This window comes from Denticeps clupeoides, chromosome 12, assembly GCF_900700375.1.
Source record: "Denticeps clupeoides chromosome 12, fDenClu1.1, whole genome shotgun sequence".
Taxonomy (NCBI): Eukaryota; Metazoa; Chordata; class Actinopteri; order Clupeiformes; family Denticipitidae; genus Denticeps; species Denticeps clupeoides.
The window spans coordinates 21,468,116-21,490,778 of NC_041718.1; the positions used below are offsets into that span (position 1 = coordinate 21,468,116).

At 45.6% G+C, this 22,663-nt stretch overlaps 1 protein-coding gene across 12 annotated transcripts in view; it reads right to left on the reverse strand.

The window, feature by feature from the left end:
* LOC114800309 (calmodulin-binding transcription activator 1-like) overlaps window positions 1–22,663 on the reverse strand; it is an 80,655-nt gene that overhangs the window by 34,368 nt on the left and 23,624 nt on the right. For all 12 annotated transcript variants that reach the window (XM_028997494.1, XM_028997492.1, XM_028997490.1 and 9 more), the window contains exons 4-5: window positions 6,351–6,418; window positions 1,882–2,017 (exon numbers count right to left, since the gene is read on the reverse strand). In XM_028997494.1, the coding sequence (XP_028853327.1) occupies window positions 1,882–2,017; window positions 6,351–6,418 (204 nt within the window). The remainder of the gene's footprint in view (window positions 1–1,881; window positions 2,018–6,350; window positions 6,419–22,663) is intronic.

Consider the following 22,663-nt stretch of genomic DNA (forward strand, 5'->3'; position numbering starts at 1 on the left):
ACACCTATAAAATATTACAAATAACCACACCCATGAAGCATCTGGTCAAACAACCACCAGGTGTACAGATGTGTAGGTTCTGAACTACAATTGGAAACAGAATGAGACAGAATGGAGTCGTCCACCTCGCCACCTCAGATCCTTACAGTACAGCTCTCAACTCAAATATTTTCATTGCTGCCAATCGAATCATCTTGGATCAACATATCATTCCACTGATCTGATAAAATGGCCCGTGACATCCATCTACAGCCTTTTTAAATAAAGATGTACAGAACTGATCTAATATTGTGTTTGGAGAACATATTTTGCAGTATTCAAGGGTTTTATCTCATGGCCTTCTCATCAGAATGAGATCATTAATACTATCATATTTTTGTGCAATATGAAACAGCATTTTTACAATAGTGCTTCATTTTGTGAGGTGTTCTGATGTATGTTGTGGTAATTGTGTGAAATGTGGGTCGAATTCTCCAAAGAAACTGTAATATAAGGCCCAGGACGGTGAGGACGAGGCCCTGAACCTGAAACTAATGAATGGAAGTCACTTTGGATAAATATCATAACATGATCATAATAACAGAATTATGGGTATGTAGAGGTACTATTCAGTTATTTACACACACACACACACACACACACACGCACACACACACACAGTGTTTCAATATTATATCTCCCAACAAGAAACGAAGGGCTAAATCGATAGTGGAAGGCCACACAAACACTCTGAAGGATGAAAGTCCTTCTGGCCTCCGGCCAGCTGTGATGTCAGAGCCGAGCTCGCTTCAGAGGAGAGCGGACGATCGATCCGGTCTCAAGGCATCCGTGTGTCTGTGTGCTCGGGAGTTATGACTCATATAAACTCAGATCTCATGCTTCTCACTTTAAAATGGATTATTCAGCAAGAATAGCAGATGAGCCGTGGGAGCAGACTGTGTGTGTGTGTGTGTGTGTGTGAGAGAGAGAGAGAGAGAGAGAGAGAAAATAAAAGAACAAAGTCAGAGATGCAAACAGAGGCTCAGAACACAAGCGACAGATGAGAAGATCTCTCCATGTCTCTAATCCTCCATGAGGAGTGAGATGGTGTTACCTGTTTGCGGAAGTGTGATAAACTCCGCCTCCTTTATCGACTGTCGCCTCCCCCCCCCCCCCCCTCACACACACACACACACACATCCAGCTGCTGTGATTGATGCGCTGCTTTCTACCTGACCACTCTTTAACCTGTAAATAATGCAGCAGTGCAGCCCCATAAATAATCCATAAACACATCATGTCATCTGGCAGCAGCCTCAACACACAGATATTGATTTCTGCTGATCAATTATTGAGTCTGGCCAGATAGGGAAGTTAGAGGAGAATTTTGATGAGTGAAAGAGCGAGTAAATGTTGATGAGGGAATCCGACATTGCATTTATTAAAAATGATTATTCTGCAAGTGGAATGTGAGCCCAATAAACACACACACGCACACACACTCAGATGCTAACAACACTTACAATCACTCAGGACGTTCCAGTCAAGAAATCTGAGATGCTTTCATGAAGAGAAACGAATCAGTGTGGGGTTTGCAGAGAGAAAAGGAGAGACATGTAGGCGCTAAATAAACACACACTGACACTGACGGTCGAGTGTGTGTGTGTGTGTGTGTGTGTGTGTGTGTGTTCTGATGTCTTCTCCTTCCAGCAGGGAATTACCGGCAGCTCCAGTAATAACCACCCCCACCGCCAATGGTCTAGTCCGCCCCCAGCATCACTCCAACATCTGCCCCCAGCATCACTCCGGCCGCCAGACGGCTCTACTACCGTCTCATAACCTTAATCAGCATCATTCCCACAATGCACCTCATCGCAAAGACACAGAGAAGCTCCTCCTCACCTCCACACCCTGCACTTTGAGCTTCATGTGATCCTCTCGCGTGGTTTTGCCATCTTTCCTCTTCTTCCAGCAGTATCCATCCTTCCGGTACTTCACCTTCTTCCTGTTGTACAGAATCATGGATCCATTCTGCGGCCTGGGAGACACAGTTAGGGAACCGGGGTCAGCGAGGGGTTATTAATCAGCATAATTAGCATGACCTGAAGCACCCAGACATGTTAATCCCTTCATTACCCTCGGTTTGGTTGCCACGCCTGTACCTGACCTTTCACCTCGAACGGTGGGTGGGTTCGGAATGAAGAAATGATGGACTGCAGAAACCAACACACTCATGCCGGGGCGCACCGCCACAATAACCATAAACGGGATTAACAGCACCAGCCTATCAGAGCAGAGAAGGTTCATGTTCCTGTGGAGAGCAGAGAAGGGGCCGTCCAGACATGCAGTTCTGCAGCGGCCCGAAATGAGGTGCTGGCGCGTCCCGCGGTGGCAGATTTACACCCCCGACCATGCCGGTCTGCCGTAGTGGGCGCCACGCCCGCCTCCACCAGGAATGTAATGCCATTAACATCACACTTCATTAGTGAACACTGAGTTGTGCTGATGAGTCCAGATGCCGTCTGCATCTTTCTCCATGATTTACGCCCCGAATGTCCCACCGTGTAAATATTACACCGACTTTCCTCATATCGTGTTTAACAGCCTCACCGCCGTGAAAATCGTCCCGAAATTCAGAGGCGCTACAGGCCCGGTTCCTAAATCTGCTGTGGGTGTGTGTGAGGAGCCGGGCTGGGCTGACAGGGTTAGAGGGACTCACACACAGACAAATATCACAAGGTTCTCCTGACTAATTTCTTTTATAATATCGATTTATATCAACCTGAGTGGAAGTGAAGCGTCTGGTCTGTGTCCTGAGCACTCAATGTCAGAAGTGAGTTAACCAAGCGCACCAGACACCTTCACATCTTACTGCTCAGCAAAATGGAGTTGAGTTAATGTACTATCTAATTAAACAGAGGGATAATTAATCAAGTTGTGATGTCTTGGATGACAAAAAAATGTCCTCTGTTGTCTAATCAAAGAGCATTTCAATGCGGAGCTTTAATTATGAAATTAAAATATGCCATTCAGTTAATCCATCTGATGACTTGGTCTGAATTGACTATCTGTGGTTCTGCGAGGTGAGAACCATTTCAAGCCAGTCCAATTTAAAACCCTTAATCTGACATGTAAACATCAAATGCGAATGTTGGCAGGTCAGGGTGTTCATGTCCACATCTCAGTCCGAGTAGAAGATTAGGAGAACGCTGTGCGGTTCCTCTCATGTAAAAGCTGGTGGGAAATTTCATGAAGGTGCATTTACAACATGAACGTTCATATTCCACCTGTGTGAGCCGCTGCAGACCGAGGCTCTAATTAATCCCTCATTTATTGACTAATGGTCATCGTCTCCCCTGACAGCAGCGCTTCTTCTGATGTTGCCCGCGTCCAGACACCACTTAGGGAACTAAAATAATTTATCATTACAAGCACGTTCAATTGAAACGTATGGACCATAACTGCAGTAATTTATATCATTTTGTGTCTGTGGGCTGCAGATTTAACAGCAGTGGGATGGAGAACCGGTATTGGACTGGATTGTCCTGTCGGTCTTCACCAACTGAGATGAATAATTTAAAAATAAATACATAAACAAATGAAAATATGGCCAATAGCCAGTAACTAGTAGCCCTGAGGACAAGCATGTGCCATGGTGGTGACCGCTCACCATGGGGCAGGAAGCGGACCCGTAATCGGAAGGTTTCCTGAACCGCCGAGGTCACCTTGATGAAGGTCCCGTCTCCACACGCTGCTCCCCGGACGCCTGTCATGGTGCCCACTGCTCACCAAGGGTGATGGTTAAATACAGAGGACACGTTTCACTGTGACACTGTGTGCTGTGCTGCAGTGTCTCACAATGACACTTTTTTCCACTTTTCACCACCTTCGGTATTTGAAATATCCCCACCTCTGGGCAGGGTGGGGACACGCCTGGTCATCCCTGACGGTGCAGCCGGGTCTTTAAAAGATACGTCGCGTCATAAAGCCACAAGGAAATCCTGCTCTTGAATGCACCCTGAAAAGCACTTTCAAGCAACATAAAGTTTAACGCAGCGCCACTCCTGCCAAGCCTCAAGGTCCCTCACTACAATGGAGCATCGATTGAGCAGAGAGGACGCTGGGAGGACTGGGCTAAACACATAAAAGCCAGGATGATGAAAGGCAGATTGCAACACAAAAAGCAAACAGAAGAGTTTAAATCACAGCTTCCTCTCTGTCACAACCAGTAAACAGTCAGGTGATCTTCAGCTTCCCACGTCCAGAGGCATTTTATATTGTTCCATCTCCACAATCAGATTCCAGAAACAAGCTTGTTGATTATTATTATTATTAGTAGTAGTAGTAGTATTATTATGTGTTCAGTGAGCAGGTTCTCCACCTGCAGAGTTGAGCTCCTCAGGGCTGGATGCCAACTGATCTGCGGTCAAAAGGGTAACTCTCCAGTCAGGCTGCAGGGGGCGCTCCAACACTGACATGAACACACCACCTCAACAGAACCGTGTTGGCTGCTGGGAATTAGTGTGTTATATGTGTGTGTTTGTTTGCATGTGTGGGTGTGTACGTGTGTGAGCATGTACATGTGTGTGTGTGTACGTGTTTGTGAGTGTGTACGTGTGTGAGTATGTACATGCTTGTGCATGTGTGTGTGCATATGTGTGTGTGTGTGTGTGTGTGTACATGTGAATGTGTGTGCACGTGTGTGTGTGAGTGTGTGTGTAAATGTGTGAGTATGTACATGCTTGTGCATGTGTGTGTGCATGTGTGTGTGTGTGTGTACATGTGAATGTGTGTGTGCACGTGTGTGTGTGTGTGTGAGTATGTACATGCTTGTGCATGTGCGTGTGTGTGTGAGGTAGAGATATGGAACATCCACAGATCATCACGTCCTTCTACAGGTATCCAGAAAACACACCCACACACCCACACACACACACACACAGGTAGACACACAGACATGAATGAGCCACGTTGGTTCTGGTTCTGGCTCTTGGTTCTGGTGCTCGCTGACTGGGAGGGCCTTCCCAGTGACAATTTAAAAAAGAATTATTTGAAAATGAAAAATCTGATTCATGTTCTAGAAGCAGAGTCACACTGGACATTTTTGACATGCAGCACTGCGCTCTGATTTCAGAACTTCCACAAGTATCATGACAAGGAAGAAGGAGTCCTCATACAGGTAAAATACAAGCTGGACTCACTTTAAAGTTCTCTTCTGAACCCTTCGTAAAGCTCTGGGCCTGGAATCATTCAGCAGAAATGAACTCCGAGCACATTCATCACATCATTTTAAGCGCTTTAAAAAGTAGTCTGTACCACCCTGATAGAAAGTAAAATAAAATTCTCTGGTTTTAATTTGAAGGTAGCATGGTTCCTGTCTTGCATGGATCTCCACCTCTGCCAGAGAAGCTGGCATGGTGCTACCGGCCTGATCTGACAGCAGCATGGTCTGTAGAAGTTCTTCGGCAGCGAGAAAATGTGAGTCACAGTCAAACCACCAAATATCGGAGCTGCCAATGCCATTGTCACTACTGCACTGCATTGTGGGATATTTACGTCAGTAAGTGACGAATGGTTCAGATGACGCCTCGCTCGATATGCCACTGGTTGAACATACACACATCTAAAAAAACTGAAGTGGGGGGTAGTAGCCTAGTTGGTAACACACTCACCTATGAACCAGAAGACCCAGGTTCAAACCCCACTTACTACCATCATGTTCCTGAGCAGGACACTTAACTCTGAGTGTCTCCAGGGGGGGGACTGTCCCTGTAACTACTGACTGTAAGTCGCTCTGGATAAGGCCGTCTGGTAAATGCTGGAAATGTAAATGATGCAGATCTGACGCTGAAACGTTCATTGTCATGAAAGGACCATTTGTTGATGCATCTCGCACGATCAACAGGGTTTTAATAAACTTCTGCTCTTCAGGTGAGAACTTGACACTCGCCACCACAAGCCCCACAATGCACCTGTTCAATTCTCATATAAACACTCAGGGATTATTTAGTCATACGGATGACATGATGAATAGAGAGCAGCTGCTGAAGCCGTTTAAAGGCTTCTGTCCATCTTATTTCCTGTCTCCTCCTCCTCCACAGCCTATATTGACATGCTGTCATTTCCCAGACTCCATCCCACTAATGTCGTCTCTATTAACAATCGTCCACAGTCCACATGGTGCAGGAACCGAGATGGAGAGCAGCTTGGTGCAAACCCTGCGCTGCATGATCTCCTAAAACACAGAAACATTTCATTCCTCACACACACACACACACACACACACACACACACACACACACACACACACACACACACACCAGACAATCAGCAGAAAACCCCGTCATCGTGCGGGTGGAGCTGCTGCTCACCTGGTTTTGGGGGAGGTAGTCAGCCACTCCTCATGCTTCTCAAATGTTATCAGGTACGCGGCGATCTCCTGAAAGAGAAGAGCACATGGTGTCTTCAGTCCAAGAAGTGACTGCAGCGATAACCTTCAACAATCTGGACGAAGCCGTAAAAATGATTATTCTGTTGAACTCATTTCGTCTGTGATAAGAGGACAGTAATCTGCTATAACCCCTGACCTCATGAACATAAAGTTGGATGAGGGGTCATCCAGATCATCATCAACCCTGCAGAAACCAGGGATGGAGCCCAGTTTCAGGCTTCATCTTGTATGAATGTTGTATGTGTGTGTTGTACGAATGAGATTGTGGATTATGACCGGAGCACATCTACGTCTCCTCCGGAGACACGGCACCACGGTGGCTCAGAGGAGACGGACACAATCCCACAAACGATCGCTCTGTTCCATTAACAGGACTCAGGAGGCAATTTACACCTTTTTGTTAGAAACATTTGGCATTTAACCTTGGTTTTAATCAAACAAGCGAACATGGACATGCGCTGAAACGAAGGGGGACAGAACAAGGACTCGTTCATATTCAGTGCCGGGAGATCTCCGGGAAACGGTTTTATGGCTTCAGCGCCAACGAAACAATTAAGATTCCTGTCTGCGTTGAACTGGATCCTGCATGAGATTCCGCTGGATTACATTTCACCTCTGACCTGACGCCATGGGCCCCGGCACCGTAATCCCATCACACGAGGCGTCGGTCCAGCTGGAGTTGGACCCGGCGTAACAACCGAGAAACCAACACACCGGCATCGACACCCCACCTGACCCCCACGGTAAAAACCGGGAAAAAACAGCAATTATTTTTTTAAAAACTCGCAGCTTTAAAGAGTGCGGAGGGAAATTGAGTCATTAATCATAAAGTTAAAAGTCCCATCCATACACACACACACACACACACACACACACACACACACACACACACACACACACCTCTGAACACTGAAGGTGAGCTGAGCGCCTTCAACCTTGAATAAATTCCCTGTTAAACTTTGCTTGAATCAGCCTGACAGTCTTGTGGGGCGGGGCTGTGGACGGCGGAGGGATCTAGTCTATAAGGTTCCGTGCACCATACGTGGAAACCCATTCAGAGGCTGAGGGAAGATGATGATGATGAAGGCCAGCAGCTCCCAACCATGCACAAAGGTGAGAAGGGCCACACTTTTTTCCCGAGGTCCTCGTTTTGTCTATTTGCTGGTATTAAGTTGCATCATAAAATCCCAGACACCCTTCACATTTCCCTTCTCTTCCTACCTGCTGCTCCTTTCTTCTGTCTTCCCCCCCCAAACAAGAGGCTCCTTATCACAGACAACAGCAGCAACAGGGAGAGACAGAGACGGGGGGGCAGACGACTAGAGATGGATCTGCCACTTAGTGAGATTGGTTTTATCTTGTCCCCAATGCCAGGATAAAACCCAAAAAGCACAAGCACACACACATGCACACACCGTAGAGCGTCACAAACACACCGATACTCGTATGTGCTCCCTTACAGACGGACAAAGTAAATAATTAGAAGCGGAGGTCAGCAGTAGGAGGTGGAGGTGGGACACAACAATGAAAAAGTGGCACCCATCTCTACGTAAAGTTTGTTTCAGATGGGCGTAGAGACAGAACTCAGAAGAGAACCCGCAGGTTAGACATGACAGCCAACCGCACACATACACACATACATATCTGGGCAGCGGTGGCCTGGCTGTTAAGGAAGCGGTAATAAGAAGGTCGCCAGTTCGAATTCCAAACCGCCAAGGTGCCACTGAGGTCCCCTTGATGAAGGTCCCGTCCCCACACATTTACATTTACAGCATTTATCAGACGCCCTTATCCAGAGCGACTTACAATCAGTATTTACAGGGACAGTCCCCCCCGGAGCAACTTAGGGTTAAGTGTCTTGCTCAGGGACACGATGGTAGTAAGTGGGATTCGAACCCGGGTCTTCTGGTTCATAGGCGAGTGTGTTACCCACACACTGCTCCCCGGGCGCCTGTCATGGTGCCCACTGTCATCAAGGGTGATGTTAAATACAGAGGACACGTTAAATACAGTTAAATGCAGAGGACATGTTTTGTTGTGTCACTGCGTGCTGTGCTGCAGTGTTTCAAAATGACAAGTTTATGGGGTTGTGATGGTGTGATGGTGCTGCAGTTGAATTATGGAGTTATGGGGTTGTGATTGTTCTGCAGTGGAGTTATGGGGTTGTGATGGTGTGATGGTGCTGCAGTGGAGTTATGGAGTTATGGGGTCGTGATGGTGTGATGGTGCTGCAGTGGAGTTATGGAGTTATGGGGTCGTGATGGTTCTGTAATTGAGTTATGGGGTTGTGATGGTGCTATAGTTGAGTTATGGGGTTATGGGGTTGTGATGGTTCTGTAGTTGAGTTATGGAGTTATGGGGATGTGATGGTGTGATGGTGCTATAGTTGAGTTATGGGGTTATGGGGTTGTGATGGTTCTGTAGTTGAGTTATGGAGTAATGGGGATGTGATGGTGTGATGGTGCTATAGTTCAGTTATGGGGTTATGGGGTTGTGATGATGTGATGGTTCTGTAGTTGAGTTATGGAGTTATGGGGTTGTGATGGTGCTATAGTTGAGTTATGGGGTTATGGGGTTGTGGCGGTGTGATGGTGCTGCAGTGGAGTTATGGAGTTATGGGGTTGTTGTGGTGTGATGGTGCTGCAGTGGAGTTATGGGGTTGTTGTGGTGTGATGGTGCTCTAGTTGAGTTATTGAAATAGCTTCTATAAGAGGTCTGACAGTGTGTGTGTGTGTGTGTGTGTGTTGTAGTAATATAGATGTTCTAAATTTGGCTGCTGTGGTGCATCTGAAATGAACAAACAGTGCACAAATACAACAGAGGTCACAGTTTTATCTGTCTGTCCACTTCTGGTTCTTCTTTTCAGTTTGTCTGTTCTCAGTCTGTATACACACAAACACGCACATACACAAAACATGGATATACACAACCAGTCATAAACACACACTGAGAAACACCACAAACATACACAAATATTCACAACCTGTGCACAATGACAATCACATCGCTTTCACACCCACACACAAACAGACTCTCACAAACACAAGTGAGTTTCAATAAGAGTTAACAGTCAACATTTCATAAGAACAGTGAGAAAAATCATCTGGATTGCGTAAAGGAGCTCCTCTGTGATGAAATGAGGATGTTCCTGTTCAGACATGCTGCAGAAGCTGAGCGGTGGAGGTCTCTGATGAAAACACACAGCCACGCTGCCGCCATGATATCTCTGTTGCATCATCGCTTCCTCAGCATCCCGAGTGCAGACTGCATGTTCAGTAAAGCCTTGTTAACGCACACACACACACACACACACACACACACACACACACACACACACACACACACACACACACACACAGATCATAACTTATAATAAAAAGTAGTCAAGATCATGGTACATTCAAGCACACACACACATCTAACACATATTATTGATCTGAGACTCACACACTTTGGCACCTTTAGTGTTTACTGCAGCATGGGAGGGTTCGAGATGCTCCACATGCTTTGAACTCCCAAATTACTATAGTGATGTAATCATTAATACACACATTATAGATTTTAGTTCATTTGAAACCAGGTTTTCACTTGGCGTGACAGTGACTGTGAGGTCTGGTTGTGATGGAGGAGTGGGACTGGTAGACGTGCGATGTGAAGTTAACACGGAACAGCCACGTCTGCAGGCAGAGCAGTCAGAGATTCTGGCACAGGCTTCAGTCAGCAGAAGGAACTTCACAAGTTCTTCACAGTTCCACACAGAGGCCCTGGGTTACGTCACAGATACTGATCTGTCAGAAAGAACATTTCAGATCTGAGGAACTGATTAAGCTTCATATGCTCAACGTCTCTCACACACCCATGCACTCACGCCGGAGGCTGGGCAGTTTGTAGATGTAAGGGAGTCTGCAGTCTGTTTTTACTGTAATCCCCCCAAAACACTGAGAGCCAAAATTCCATCTGAGGACAACCCCACCAAACAGCAGCATATACCAAAGTACACCGGCAATCATCACTGTATACTAACATTCATCTGAGTACACCAAAGTACACCGGCAATCATCACTGTATACTAGCATTCACCAGAGTACACCAAAGTACACCGGCAATCATCAATGTATACTAGCATTCACTAGAGTACACCAAAGTACACCGGCAATCATCACTGTATACTAGCATTCACCAGAGTACACCAAAATACACCGGCAATCATCACTGTATACTAGCATTCACCAGAGTACACAGAAAAACACCAAAGTACACCGGCAATCATCAATGTATACTAGCATTCACCAGAGTACACCAAAGTACACCGGCAATCATCACTGTATACTAGCATTCACCAGAGTACACCAAAATACACCAAAGCTACACCAGGGAATACTCGCTATCTGTTTGATTCTCTACCATTTCCACTTTTTTTAGAGATGTGACTGGAGTTTTTATCCAATTTGCTGTGTTTTTATCAACGTCCCCAAGAACAAGCAGCATCTTAATCCATGCAGCCAATCACACAACCTGCACACACTCTGCTATCATTCTTTATTTTACCTTCTCTTCCTCTTACTTCCACACTGCTTCATTTATTATTTAGCTCTTAATTTGGGGCTGTGTGTGTGTGTGTGTGTGTGTGTGTAGATGTGCATCACTTGCTGCATTGAGGCTGGAGGTTCTGCAGAGGGCATCAGCATCATTATGTTGCCCCGGACTAGAGCAGAGCTTTGTGCCTTTGGCTTAGAACTAAAAATTAGAAGAGAGCATTAACTCAACTTAAAATGGTAATCCTTGGGTCTCAACTGGTTCTGTAAATGTTCTGCACAGGTTGGAAAAAAGTTCTCCACACGTCATTGTAGCAGAGCCCATCTAGCTTCTGTGTGAATATTAAATGGGCTTTTGATCAGCTAATGGGCTGAACAAAATAGGTTCTCGTTCTAGAAGAGGTTGGTGCATCATGATACATGGATTTAAAGACACCAATCGTTATAATCAGCGGCAATCTGTAATGAAGTTAGATTTATAGGTTCAAGTGCACACACAGACACAGACACAGACACAGACACACACGACTGTTGAAGTGCTGTTGCTGTTGTTTACTCAGACGTGTTAAGTGGTGCAGCGATGCTGAGACGATGTGAAAAGGCTTTAAACAGGAGCTCTTCAGGATGGACCTCGTGTCCGTCCATCCATCACCGCACTGGAGAGGCTGTTCACACAACGAGCCTCTTGATGGAGGACACACACTTTATACAGCAGGAACACATACAAACGCATGCACACGCACACACACACACACACACACACACTTCAACCATATCAACCAAAAATCAAGTCCAAATTCCTTCCCACAACCGAAAATCTGTTGCTGTTTTACAATCCAACTACGGTGATGGAGCCAGCAATCATCCGACAGACAAGTGACCCAGAGTTCTACAGGCACTTCGCAGGAGCTCTGGGAAGGTTCTTCCATTTCAGGGTTCAGGGTTTGGAGAAGAGGGTTAAATTACAAAAAAATCAGAGCAGCCTGTGAGGAGCACTGTTGGAATTGTGGTACCTTGACAGACATCACAGAACTGATGAGTGGACCAACAGTCCATTAGTGAGGAGTCACGCCCTGCCTGGCACAAATCTGCAAACCTGGAAGCTCAGGAGTCTGGTGGTAGCAGACTGGAGCGTAACACACTCAACAAGAAGACCACAAAATCCCAGGTTCAAACCCCACTTACTACCATTGTGTCCCTGAGCAAGACACTTGAGTGTCTCCAGGGGGAGCTCTGGATAAGGGTGTCTGGTGAACGCTGTAAATCTGAAAGAAGCTTCCTGATGATATTTCTCAGCACAATTGGTGAAAAAGTTGAAACTGTATGGACTTATTAAAGATGAAAAGTTCAAATAGACAACACAACCAGCTGTAAATCATCATCCATTATATTATTAGGCTTCAGTCTTCACATTTTCACCTCTGGAACTGAAGGATGGAAAAGTGGGTGACTTCCATCCCTTCAGAATTAGTCTTTTGGCAACTATTGTCCCCATCATACAGGATTTTTGGACAGCTGAAAGCCATCAGCAGCAGAAGCAGTCAGGACAGCGGCAGCATCAGCCACTAATCGACCTCATAGTTCCTTAAACCAAGACCAAGCAACCACCTTGGACATTGACATATTACTCCACCAACTAGGGCTGGGTGGTATGTCCAAAACATAATTATGATTATGTTTTGGACATACAGCCATACAGACATACAACAATTCAGCCAAGGGCTCCAACATCTCACAGCAGATATTCTGCACACACACACACACACACACACACACACACACACACCACTGTCCTCAGGAAATGCTGATGATATGTTTCGTAACAAATCTCAACCATACACATGTACAATGTGTGTATTCACAGTAGTGAGTGTGTTATTTTTATGTGAGGTTCAGCTGACTGTGACACTAATGACATCTTCAGTATCTCTACTGTCCTCCCAACTTCAGTCCATGTCAGCAGGCACTCATTCAAGTATCAGGAAGAGGTTTTCAGCGTCTCTTACTCTGAAGAAAAAAAAGAGACTCAGAACAGCTTCTTATCTCAACCTAGATCAATATGGCCGCACCAGTACACCTTTTATCTCGGCACAAATCGATACAGCACACCAGTACAAACACGCATACGGTCATTCATGAAGAGTCCTCATCCGACCTTCAGATCACTATTTCACCCTTCTACTCATTTATTCATTTTCAGAAAAATAACTTATGAATGCACTTAAAATTATTTCATAAAATGTTTGTAAAATGATTATCAGTACATGACAGGTCAACTTTTTTTATCACAACACATGAGAACTTTCAGGGCATCAAGACCTCCTCATCTTGAGCCTCCTCTCATCAAAAGAGCATAACATGCATCCATGTCCCTTCAGTGCATTCCCAACAATTAAAGACACAGGACTAAATACGCAACTTCTACATCAACATACTTGGTTTATTCTGCTGACTGTAGTTTTGATTTTGGTTCTGTTATAGAGCTTGAGACGGTGTGCAGCAGATTTTTAGTCAGCAGTTCTTGATTCAAGTAGAGCTATACATGTATGAATATCAGATATGGACGGGCCAATGTTGCTCTTGACAACAGCACCTGTAAATGTAAATAGATTTTCCTGTCATACATTCCTGTTATACAAAAATTATTATTATTAAAAATATTTGAAACCCAACCACCTTCTGTGTCAGCAACTCCATTTCCCAGAATGCCCATTTCCTAAGGAGGGGGGCGGGGTCAGGGCTCATTAACCTTGGAGAGAGACATCCCAGGCCTGAGAGACATTAATCTGCATTCTCTGCAGTGTATTATAAAAAAACGTAATAACCACTCTGGATTCGTACACACACCACTCAGGAGAGGGAATTCCTTTCACAGGAATAAACTCGGGAATAGTGAAGGATCCTCGTCACACTCCACTTCAAAACAAGAGAACATCAGCTGGCCAATCAGAGCAGAGTGCTTACAAAGGGGTGGAGTCACAGAGAACAACACCCAATGAACGATACGCTCACAATAATCAATAATCTGCGGGACGGACTCCGGACATTGATTCGGGATTCTAGCATATTGATTATGTGTCAGATGAGTTTCTCTATTGATTTATTGTGGGTGGGTGTTTCCTGGATGGATGTAACTACAACTAATAAAAACTAAAATGACAGCTTGATGCGAAGACTAAACTAAACTAAAATTACGACAGGCCACCAAAAACAACAGTAGTGTGCAGTGTAGTGATGTTCCGCAGTGTCTCCTGACCTCCACTAGCCCAACCAGACCCACAGAGAACATGGGGTGTGTGGATCTGAATTTCAGATGTTCTGCTGCAGTTCGGAGATGAAAGCTCAGCACACTTGCCCTGACTTCAGCATTCAGAGAGACTAGAACCCAAATCCTCTGATAAAGTGATAAAGTTTTAACTGGAATTAGTTTTTTCAGCCAGAGGAGATCTGGTCCCAGATCAGTGCTACACCCCTGCTGCACAGAACAGCCTGTTTCCCACTGGGACTTATTCTGTCATCCAAAAAGTAGACACCTTAATCATGCTTCCCAAATCCAGTCCTGAGGGCTGTTCTACCCCTGGTTTCAGCCCCTTAACATCTGGACTGATGGGGTGGTGGTTTGAGTCGAGTTTATTCAGTCCAGTCTGCACAACCCTCACCTCCACCAACGAGCAGCATCCTCATGGTCCATCCAGCACACAGCAGCTAGTCATTATTATTACGAATGCACCTTTTCAGCAGGAAAGTACCGCCCAGGCACCGTAGTGTGTGAAGAACCAGTAGTCCTAATCAGAGGAGAAGAACAAAGTCGTTTCCCACTTAAGCTCCGCCCACCTAATTCTGTGCTGAACTTATCAGCTCATATGTAGGAACATGAATAAAACAGGAGAGTGTGGTGGCAGAAGGCCAGACAGAGAGAATGAGATGTTCTGGACACAAAGACCTGTGATGAATTTGAGGTTTAATGGACGAGTGGTGAATAAAGCGTGTGATGATGATGATGCAGATCTGGAGAGGGAGGTGATGTTTCTCATGCTGCACAGGTTCCTGAAGGGACGCTGAGCTTGGTCACATAGCTCAAGGTGACCGAGATGCAGGCTGTGTGTATGTGTGTGTGTGTATGATACCTACATGACCCATCAGCATGTTGTCTATGATGAAAATGATGTAATAAACCAAATATCATAGTGAGGTCTAACCTGTGTTCTGATTGCATTGTTATCACATGACCAGAAACCACTTTCACAGCTGGATCTGAGTGAAAAAAAAATACATCTGAGCAGGTCAAATGTGATATAAAATCACTTTACAACACAGGTCATCAGACAGAGCCACAGAAAAAAAAACTTCAAAAAGTTGAGGGAAGGTAAGAGATGGAGATGGATCCCTGACCTCTGCACTGATTGCCTGACCGTTGCTGAACCTGACCTCTGCAGCCCAGGTCTCAGTCTGCCAACAGTCTGGCACCTTCTGTGCCAAAAACACCTCTAGCAGGGCAAGCAGAGGTCAGCAGGAGTCCAGGAGGAGCATGAGTTCTGATTTCAGCCCCAAGCTGCAGACAGAGGTTCCTCAGGTCGGTTCTGACAGGCAGAGTGAGACTTCCTGTCCACATATTTACTTTTCTGTCTTCCAGAAGCCCATCTGAGACCTGTGCTGCACAGACGTGTCAGGAACACAGTAGGGAGACATCAAACTTCACAACCAGAGTTTATCCTGAGCTCTTCACTGGAATCAAGAGCAATGGAGTACAGAGATCTGACAGAAGTGCAACACCAGAGGCTCCACATCGCTCAACATGCAGCGTTCTGCATTTTTACACAATTATGAAAAGAACTAACGGTGGGTCCCAATTCTAGATCTTCGCAGAACGTTAAAAGTGGAGCAGCTGTACAGTGCTGATTCCTGGAGAATCCAGAGGTTTTCTTTTCATGATCACTTCAGTCAAATATTGACCAGCTACTATTAAGTGAAAGTGAAGTGATTGTCCTTGTGATACACTGCAGCACAGCACACGATGACACAACGGAATGTGTCCTCTGTATTTAACCATCACCCTTGGTGAGCAGTGGGCACCATGACAGGCGCCCGGGGATGGTACATTGCAAAGTGGCACCTCAGTGGCACCATGGCCGATCTGGATTCGAACCTTCTGATTACGGACCTTCTGATTGCTTCCTTAACCGCTATGCCACCACTGCCCGGGTATTGTCATCGGTCGATATGGACCTGGCACTCCAAACCAGGTTTTCCCGATGTTCTGTGCCTCTCGTATTGAAATCACCTGTAGTTTGTGTCACGATAGGTAGACATGGCGAGGAAGGAGGACAGAGGAGGTATTTCACAACGCACACGACAGGGGAACACATCACCAAACAGAAACCAACAGAGCAGCTTTACGGACAGACACAGGACCAACACGAAACTCGGGTCCGAATCCCGGATCCGGAGTAGCCCCTTCCGTGCCGGATCCTGACAGTATGTTGTAAATGTTCCTGAGTGTTTCGAGTTTGCGTCACCCGGTATGGGTTCCTCCTCTCTCCCTTGTTTTGTTCCAGAGTCGTGCGTTTGCAGTGATGACCCAGAGTCTCGAACAACTGAAACTTTTTAATAATTCTGTCTGATCAGAATTTATAGAGATGTTCCACCAGCACATTCATTCTCACTGACCTTCAGGTTCTAACTGTTCTTCTACCTTGTTGGTGAACATTGGCGACCAGGCGTGCTTTACTTTACATTTACATTTACAGTATTTAACAGACGTCCTTATCCAGAGCGACTTACAATCAGTAGTTACAGGGACAGTCCCCCCCTGGAGACACTCAGGGTTAAGTGTCTTGCTCAGGGACACGATGGTAGTAAGTGGGGTTTGAACCTGGGTCTTCTGGTTCATAGGCAAGTGTGTTACACACTAGGCTACAACCACCCTATACTGGCTTTACTGGTCAATATACAATATTTAAAGCAGTCGATATGAAAGAAGAGACTGTGCTGTTCTCTCACCCAGCAGCTACAATGTTCAGGACCAACAAAGGGACACTTCTGGGGGGCGGAGTCAGCGTGACAGCAGTACCGACTTCTCACTCTGCTGATAATGGTGTTTCTGACACTCCTCTGTTCTCCGGATGAAGCTGAAACGCGTGTTTGCCATGTGAAATGATTTGGTGGCTCATCTGCAGGTCGCTCCATTTCCTGCTCGGTTTTTGTCATTTTGCCATTAGTCTTCCTGTCATTATTAATTATGCCATTTTACTGTCTGTCCAAAAGACGAGATCCTGGATCTGAAGGGGTATATAAAAGATGGAGGCCTATATGTAACTTGAGTGACGATCAACATCTGCATTCAGCAGTGTGACGCTGAGTTAGAAGAAGGTCTGAAGAACAGCAGCGGGTAGATGAAGATGTTCTTCATGGCTGAGGAGCAGGAATGAGTGTGGAAGAACCAGAAATCCTGTCACGGACAGAAGAAAAGCCAAGAATGATCAGCAGCACCCGTGCTGAGCCTCTTCACGGCACGGTTACCCAATATTTCCCCACAAATTAAATTTCCCCTCTTTATATTAAATCTGCCTTGTTTCACTGCAGTCTAACCAGCCAGCCGTTATTCAACTGCTTAGTCAGGAATCTTCTCAGGAACAGCAGCGAGAGGAGATCCTCCCAGGAAGTGTTCATTAAACCAGACCAGACAGGACTTGGTCAGGGTGAAAGGTAATAATAGTCCAGGTTCCACTTCATTAGAATAAAGAGCTCGTTGACCCATCTGCCATCTGACAGCGTGGTCTTCACCAGGGCACCATCAGGAACCGAGATTCACAGAGGAAAGCTGAGTGGAGCAGGATGGACAGATGATGGAGAGAAGAGGGAAGCTGGATTCGGAGGAGGTTAAATTAAATGACTCCTCCCTCCAAATCAGCCCAAGGCAGCATTTAATTACACATGCAAATGAAGTCCAATTAATCCAACTGGACAACGACCTTGACTGGCCGACACAGAGGACAGAGTAGAGCAGAGCAGAGAAGAGAAGAGAAGAGAAGAGAAGAGAAGAGAAGAGAAGAGAAGAAAGTTTAATTTACTGAAATTAGGTGAAAAAAAAACAGCAGTTTTGGCAAGAAGGATCCAGATTTTGGATTTTCAGGTCTGGGGAGGGACGTCTTACAAGAAGCTGTTGGGCTGCTACAGAACCCACAACTCTCCTCCCAGAGTCATGGAGACCAGAAAGTCCTCTGCTGCTCCACTTCTCTCCACGACAATGGAGAACAAGCTGGACAACGTGTATGGAGAACAGTGTGAACTTTGCTCTTTATTATTCAGGGCTTCATCTTTTATGAATTCACTGCTTTGCAGCTCAGCCTTCATGCATCCGTGGGCTTTCCCAGCAGCCACAGAAATATCTGAGCAGACAGAGAGTGAGGGAGCTCATAATAGCATCTGATGCAGAGCCAGCAGATGAGAAACTACACACACACACACACACACATTTCACTCTGCGATTCTCTCTGTTTTAGATCCATGAACAATCAGCCAAGGCAAAGTTTTCATTTGCATTTTAAGAGTTTCTGAAACTACGCCACTCTGCTCCATAAACCTCCTCTGGGAAGAAAGGTCCCATCAGACAGAGGGATAAAAACGACAGCATAGATCAAACAGCCAATTCTGCACTTTTCTTATTCGATTTGAGAGTAAACAGTGGCGGAGGTGTAGTAGTTACTCCAGTTTTTATACTGTACGCTGGTTACTAGAGGCGTCAGGAAGTGACTGCGGAGGGGCTATTATACTGATCATGCACAGCATATGTGTCCATATGTTCACCCCAACAAAATGACAAGAGGTCATCAGTGCTACAAGTCAAGGGTGCCACTGAGGTCCCCACACACTGCTCCCCGGGTGCCTGTCGTGGCTGCTTTGCTCAGTCCCCACATGTGCCCCACATGTCTTGCCCCACATTAAATACAGAGGGCATGGTTCACGGTGTCACCGTGTGCTGTGCTGAAGTGTTTTACATTTTTCCACTAGTTCTTTTACTTTTCCCAGCCATTCCAGTAGTTAACTTCTGACAGGCCGCCACAACTCTACTCACTGTACGAGTCTGTAGTGTCTTGTCATGTTGGAGGTGTGTTGGGGGGAGAAATGATGCTGATGACACCCAGATGACACTACATTTCTTCCAAACCCAATTTCCCGCTACCACCTACCTCCCTTTCAGACTGTCTTATGGAAATGGGATCATGGTTCTCTCAAACTAAACTGTAATAAAACAGAAGTTTTACTCAAATCTCATAGTTTTCCCATTTATATTTCCCTCCCCTCAGGTAAAGAGTCTGGGAGTCATATTTGATAGTACGCTCCAGTCTCATATTAATTACATCACCCGGTCTGCATATTTTCATCTTCCTAACATTAACCGACTTCGTCCCTTCCTTACTCCCCATGCTGCTGCCAAACGTGTCCAGCCTCATCACCTCCCAGATTTCCCAGTCTCTCCGTAAAACTCCAACTTTTTCAGACATCTGCTGTTCGGGTCACAGCTCGTACTCGCCCAAGAGAACATATCACCCCAGTTCTCCAACAGCTTCATTGGTTGCCCATAGAAGATAGGATAAATTAAACATTTTTAAATCCTTTAAGTGCATTTATAACCTTGCTCCTCCTTATCTTCGTGACCTGCTACATACCGCCACTGCTTCCTGCTCTCTTCGCTCTTCTTCTGCCACTCATATTATTGTCCCCTCGGCCCGTCTTATCACTATTGGGTAACAGAGCTTTCAGTCGCTCGGCTCCCGACATAGGAATCGAGATTCTCAAAACCCCATCAAAACCCAACAGACTTATTTTCTTTAAATCGGATTGTTAGTTGTTTGTTTATTACTTATTTTACTCTTTTTAAAGTAAAGTGAAGTGATTGTCACATGTGATACACAGCACACGGTGCACACAGTGAAATTTGTCCTCTGCATTTAACCATGACCCTGAGTGAGCAGTGGCGCCCGGGGAGCAGTGTGTGGGGACGGTACTTTGCTCGGTGGCACCTCAGTGGCACCTTGGCGGATCGGGATTCGAACCGGCAACCTTATGATTACGGGGCCGGTTCCTTAACCGCTAGGCCACCTCTACCCCGTACCCCTCTGTAAGGTGACGTCTGGTTTTAGAAAGATGCCCTGAAATAAAATGTATTATTGGGTCTGTCAGAAAGACAGACCATTTATTATTGTGCTGAGAATGGCAAAAAAAGAACATGTCTTACGTTAAAGACCGCCACGCGAAGACCGTCAAACGTAAAGAAACAACGGATTTGTAAAATAAAACTTCTTTGAAGTGATACTGCAGTACCACAGTAAAGAAGCCCCATTTTACAAATTCCATGCCCGCAGCTGTGACCAATGCCCGGACAGACCCATCAAAATTTCCCCTGGAATTTTGGCTTCTAGTTATTATTATTATTTTTATACATTTCAAAAGGCACTTGGTTTAAAAGACCTTCAAAAACCAGAATAAAAGTAAATTAAAGAATTTTCCCCTCTAGTTCGCACCTCCACTGCAGTGGCGATTAATCAATGGTTTCACCTACAAAACAAAAGAACTTCCTCATCTCTTACTGTCATTTAGAGTCACCATGGGAACATGTCGAGACGAAGGACAAACTGTCTAATGCTCCGGAGACCAAAAATCAAACGATGCTATTCATCACCCTCCTCCGAATCTTGTTATATGGTAATATAACAAGAAACTTTTACTTCCAGCATTACGTAGATAATATTATAAAACGCACTGCCTGAACATGCCCTTTAAACCCTTCTTAGTGCCAGTTAGCAGACATCAAGCCACATGAAGTACAATGCAGCTGACCGGTGACAAATCATGTGACTTCGCGTGGACAAGGTCCTGTTGTCTCTACCCGCTGAAATGAGACAACAGCTCAAACCCCAGGACCCACCAGCCCAGAACCAATATCAACCTCTAGCAGTTCTCCAAACCCATGCAGTACAGAGGAACCTCACTTGAATGGTGAAATCTACCTCCAGGAACACGCATGTCACTGGAAAGTAAAGACCCTTTCTGATTCGCCCGAGGCTCCTCTGAGATGAAAATAAACTCAGTTTATGGAGATCCCCTCCTGGCCCGCTGGAATGCTAATGAGAGGCACGGCAGCGAAGCCGATGGTCAACACTGACTCTGGAGATGAATTATGGGTAAACACTGTCAGGTCCAGAGGAAAATAAAATGCATCTGTGCCACACATCCTGCCGGAATTGAAATGTTCCTGGACAGATGAGTCACCGGGCTGGAGAATCACCACCTCTTTATTGTTGCCGTGAGAGATGAAGAGAGATAAGGAGGTGGGATGAATTTTTTGAATGTGCGGTAAAGGAAGTTCCTGCAGATAAATGACTTCACACACATTTATTTATTCAGGAGAAGGATGGAGAGGATGAAGATGCGTGAACTTCATGATAAGGGGGGTAAAAGGGGTAATTCCTGTGAATATGATTGGCTGGCTTGCGAGTGTCACTTCCACCCAATCATGTGGCAGATTCTAACACTGTCACAGCCCTGAGAGCAGCGCTCTTGGGTAAAACTGAAGCGGCAGTTGGGGGGACGGAGGAGAATTGAGAGAATGCTGAGAGGTTACTGCCAAGCTAATAAGGCTGAATCCTGCACGTCATGGGACAACAGTACACAGACACAATCACACAGTGCAGAATTACTCACAGAAATATACGAGCCAGATATAAACATATACCTACAACTGGCAATTCGAAAGTTACAGAACCCAACAAGTATTGTGTGGCACACACACACACACACACACACACACACACATTTCTCTGGAGTCTTTGCATGAGAAGAAGCAGTGTGTTTGTGGTGCCCAACTTAAAGTGATGACCTTGTTACAAATACCTGCAAACATCAGACATGCCACACCCATCCCAGCATTAAGAGAAAAGCCGCAGTCTGGCCAGCAGCATTCATTATTATTCAACGTGTGCGTGCTGTAACACACACACACACACACACACACACACAAATTAAATTAGCTGAACTCAGAGCTCAGCTGTCGTTAGTGTATACTTATGGGACCGGCTGCATTTCCATCTATTTTTGTCTAGCGTATTTTAAAATGATGTCGAAGGCGTCCTAATTAGTTTGCATTTTATTAGTAATTTATAGTTTCCATTAGACCAGCCTCATCCTTCCAGAAATAATCAGATGCGCGAGTGCAGAGATACGGCAAGACTCGAAAAGTTGCCATGATGAGTGATAGTCATTGATCTGTGATTGTGAGAGATCTGAAGGACGATGATGCTGGGGAATATGATGCGATTCAGCAACTGTTGATGAACTCCCTAGCTGCAGACTCAGAAAGGAAGTGAGGTCACAACATCTTGAGAAGTTAAGATGAGGAACAGGGGCATCTCAAAAAGCGTAGCCCCCCCAGTGGTCCACGGTAAACATGGCAAGATGATCTGATCTCTAATCAGGAGAAGTGCTGCATGTCACCCTGCCCTTCATCATGTGCTCAGTCAGCAGAGCGCTAACGACCTGTATCTGGGGGAGGAGCCCCACAGCTCCGCCCGCTGGAATCATAAAGAGGAATGAGGGGTCAGAGCATTTTTATTATGCTGTTATAATAAATAGTCCAGCTGTGAAGACAACATAAAAACAACAACAAAGGAAACAATGTCAACAATAAACACAACAAAAA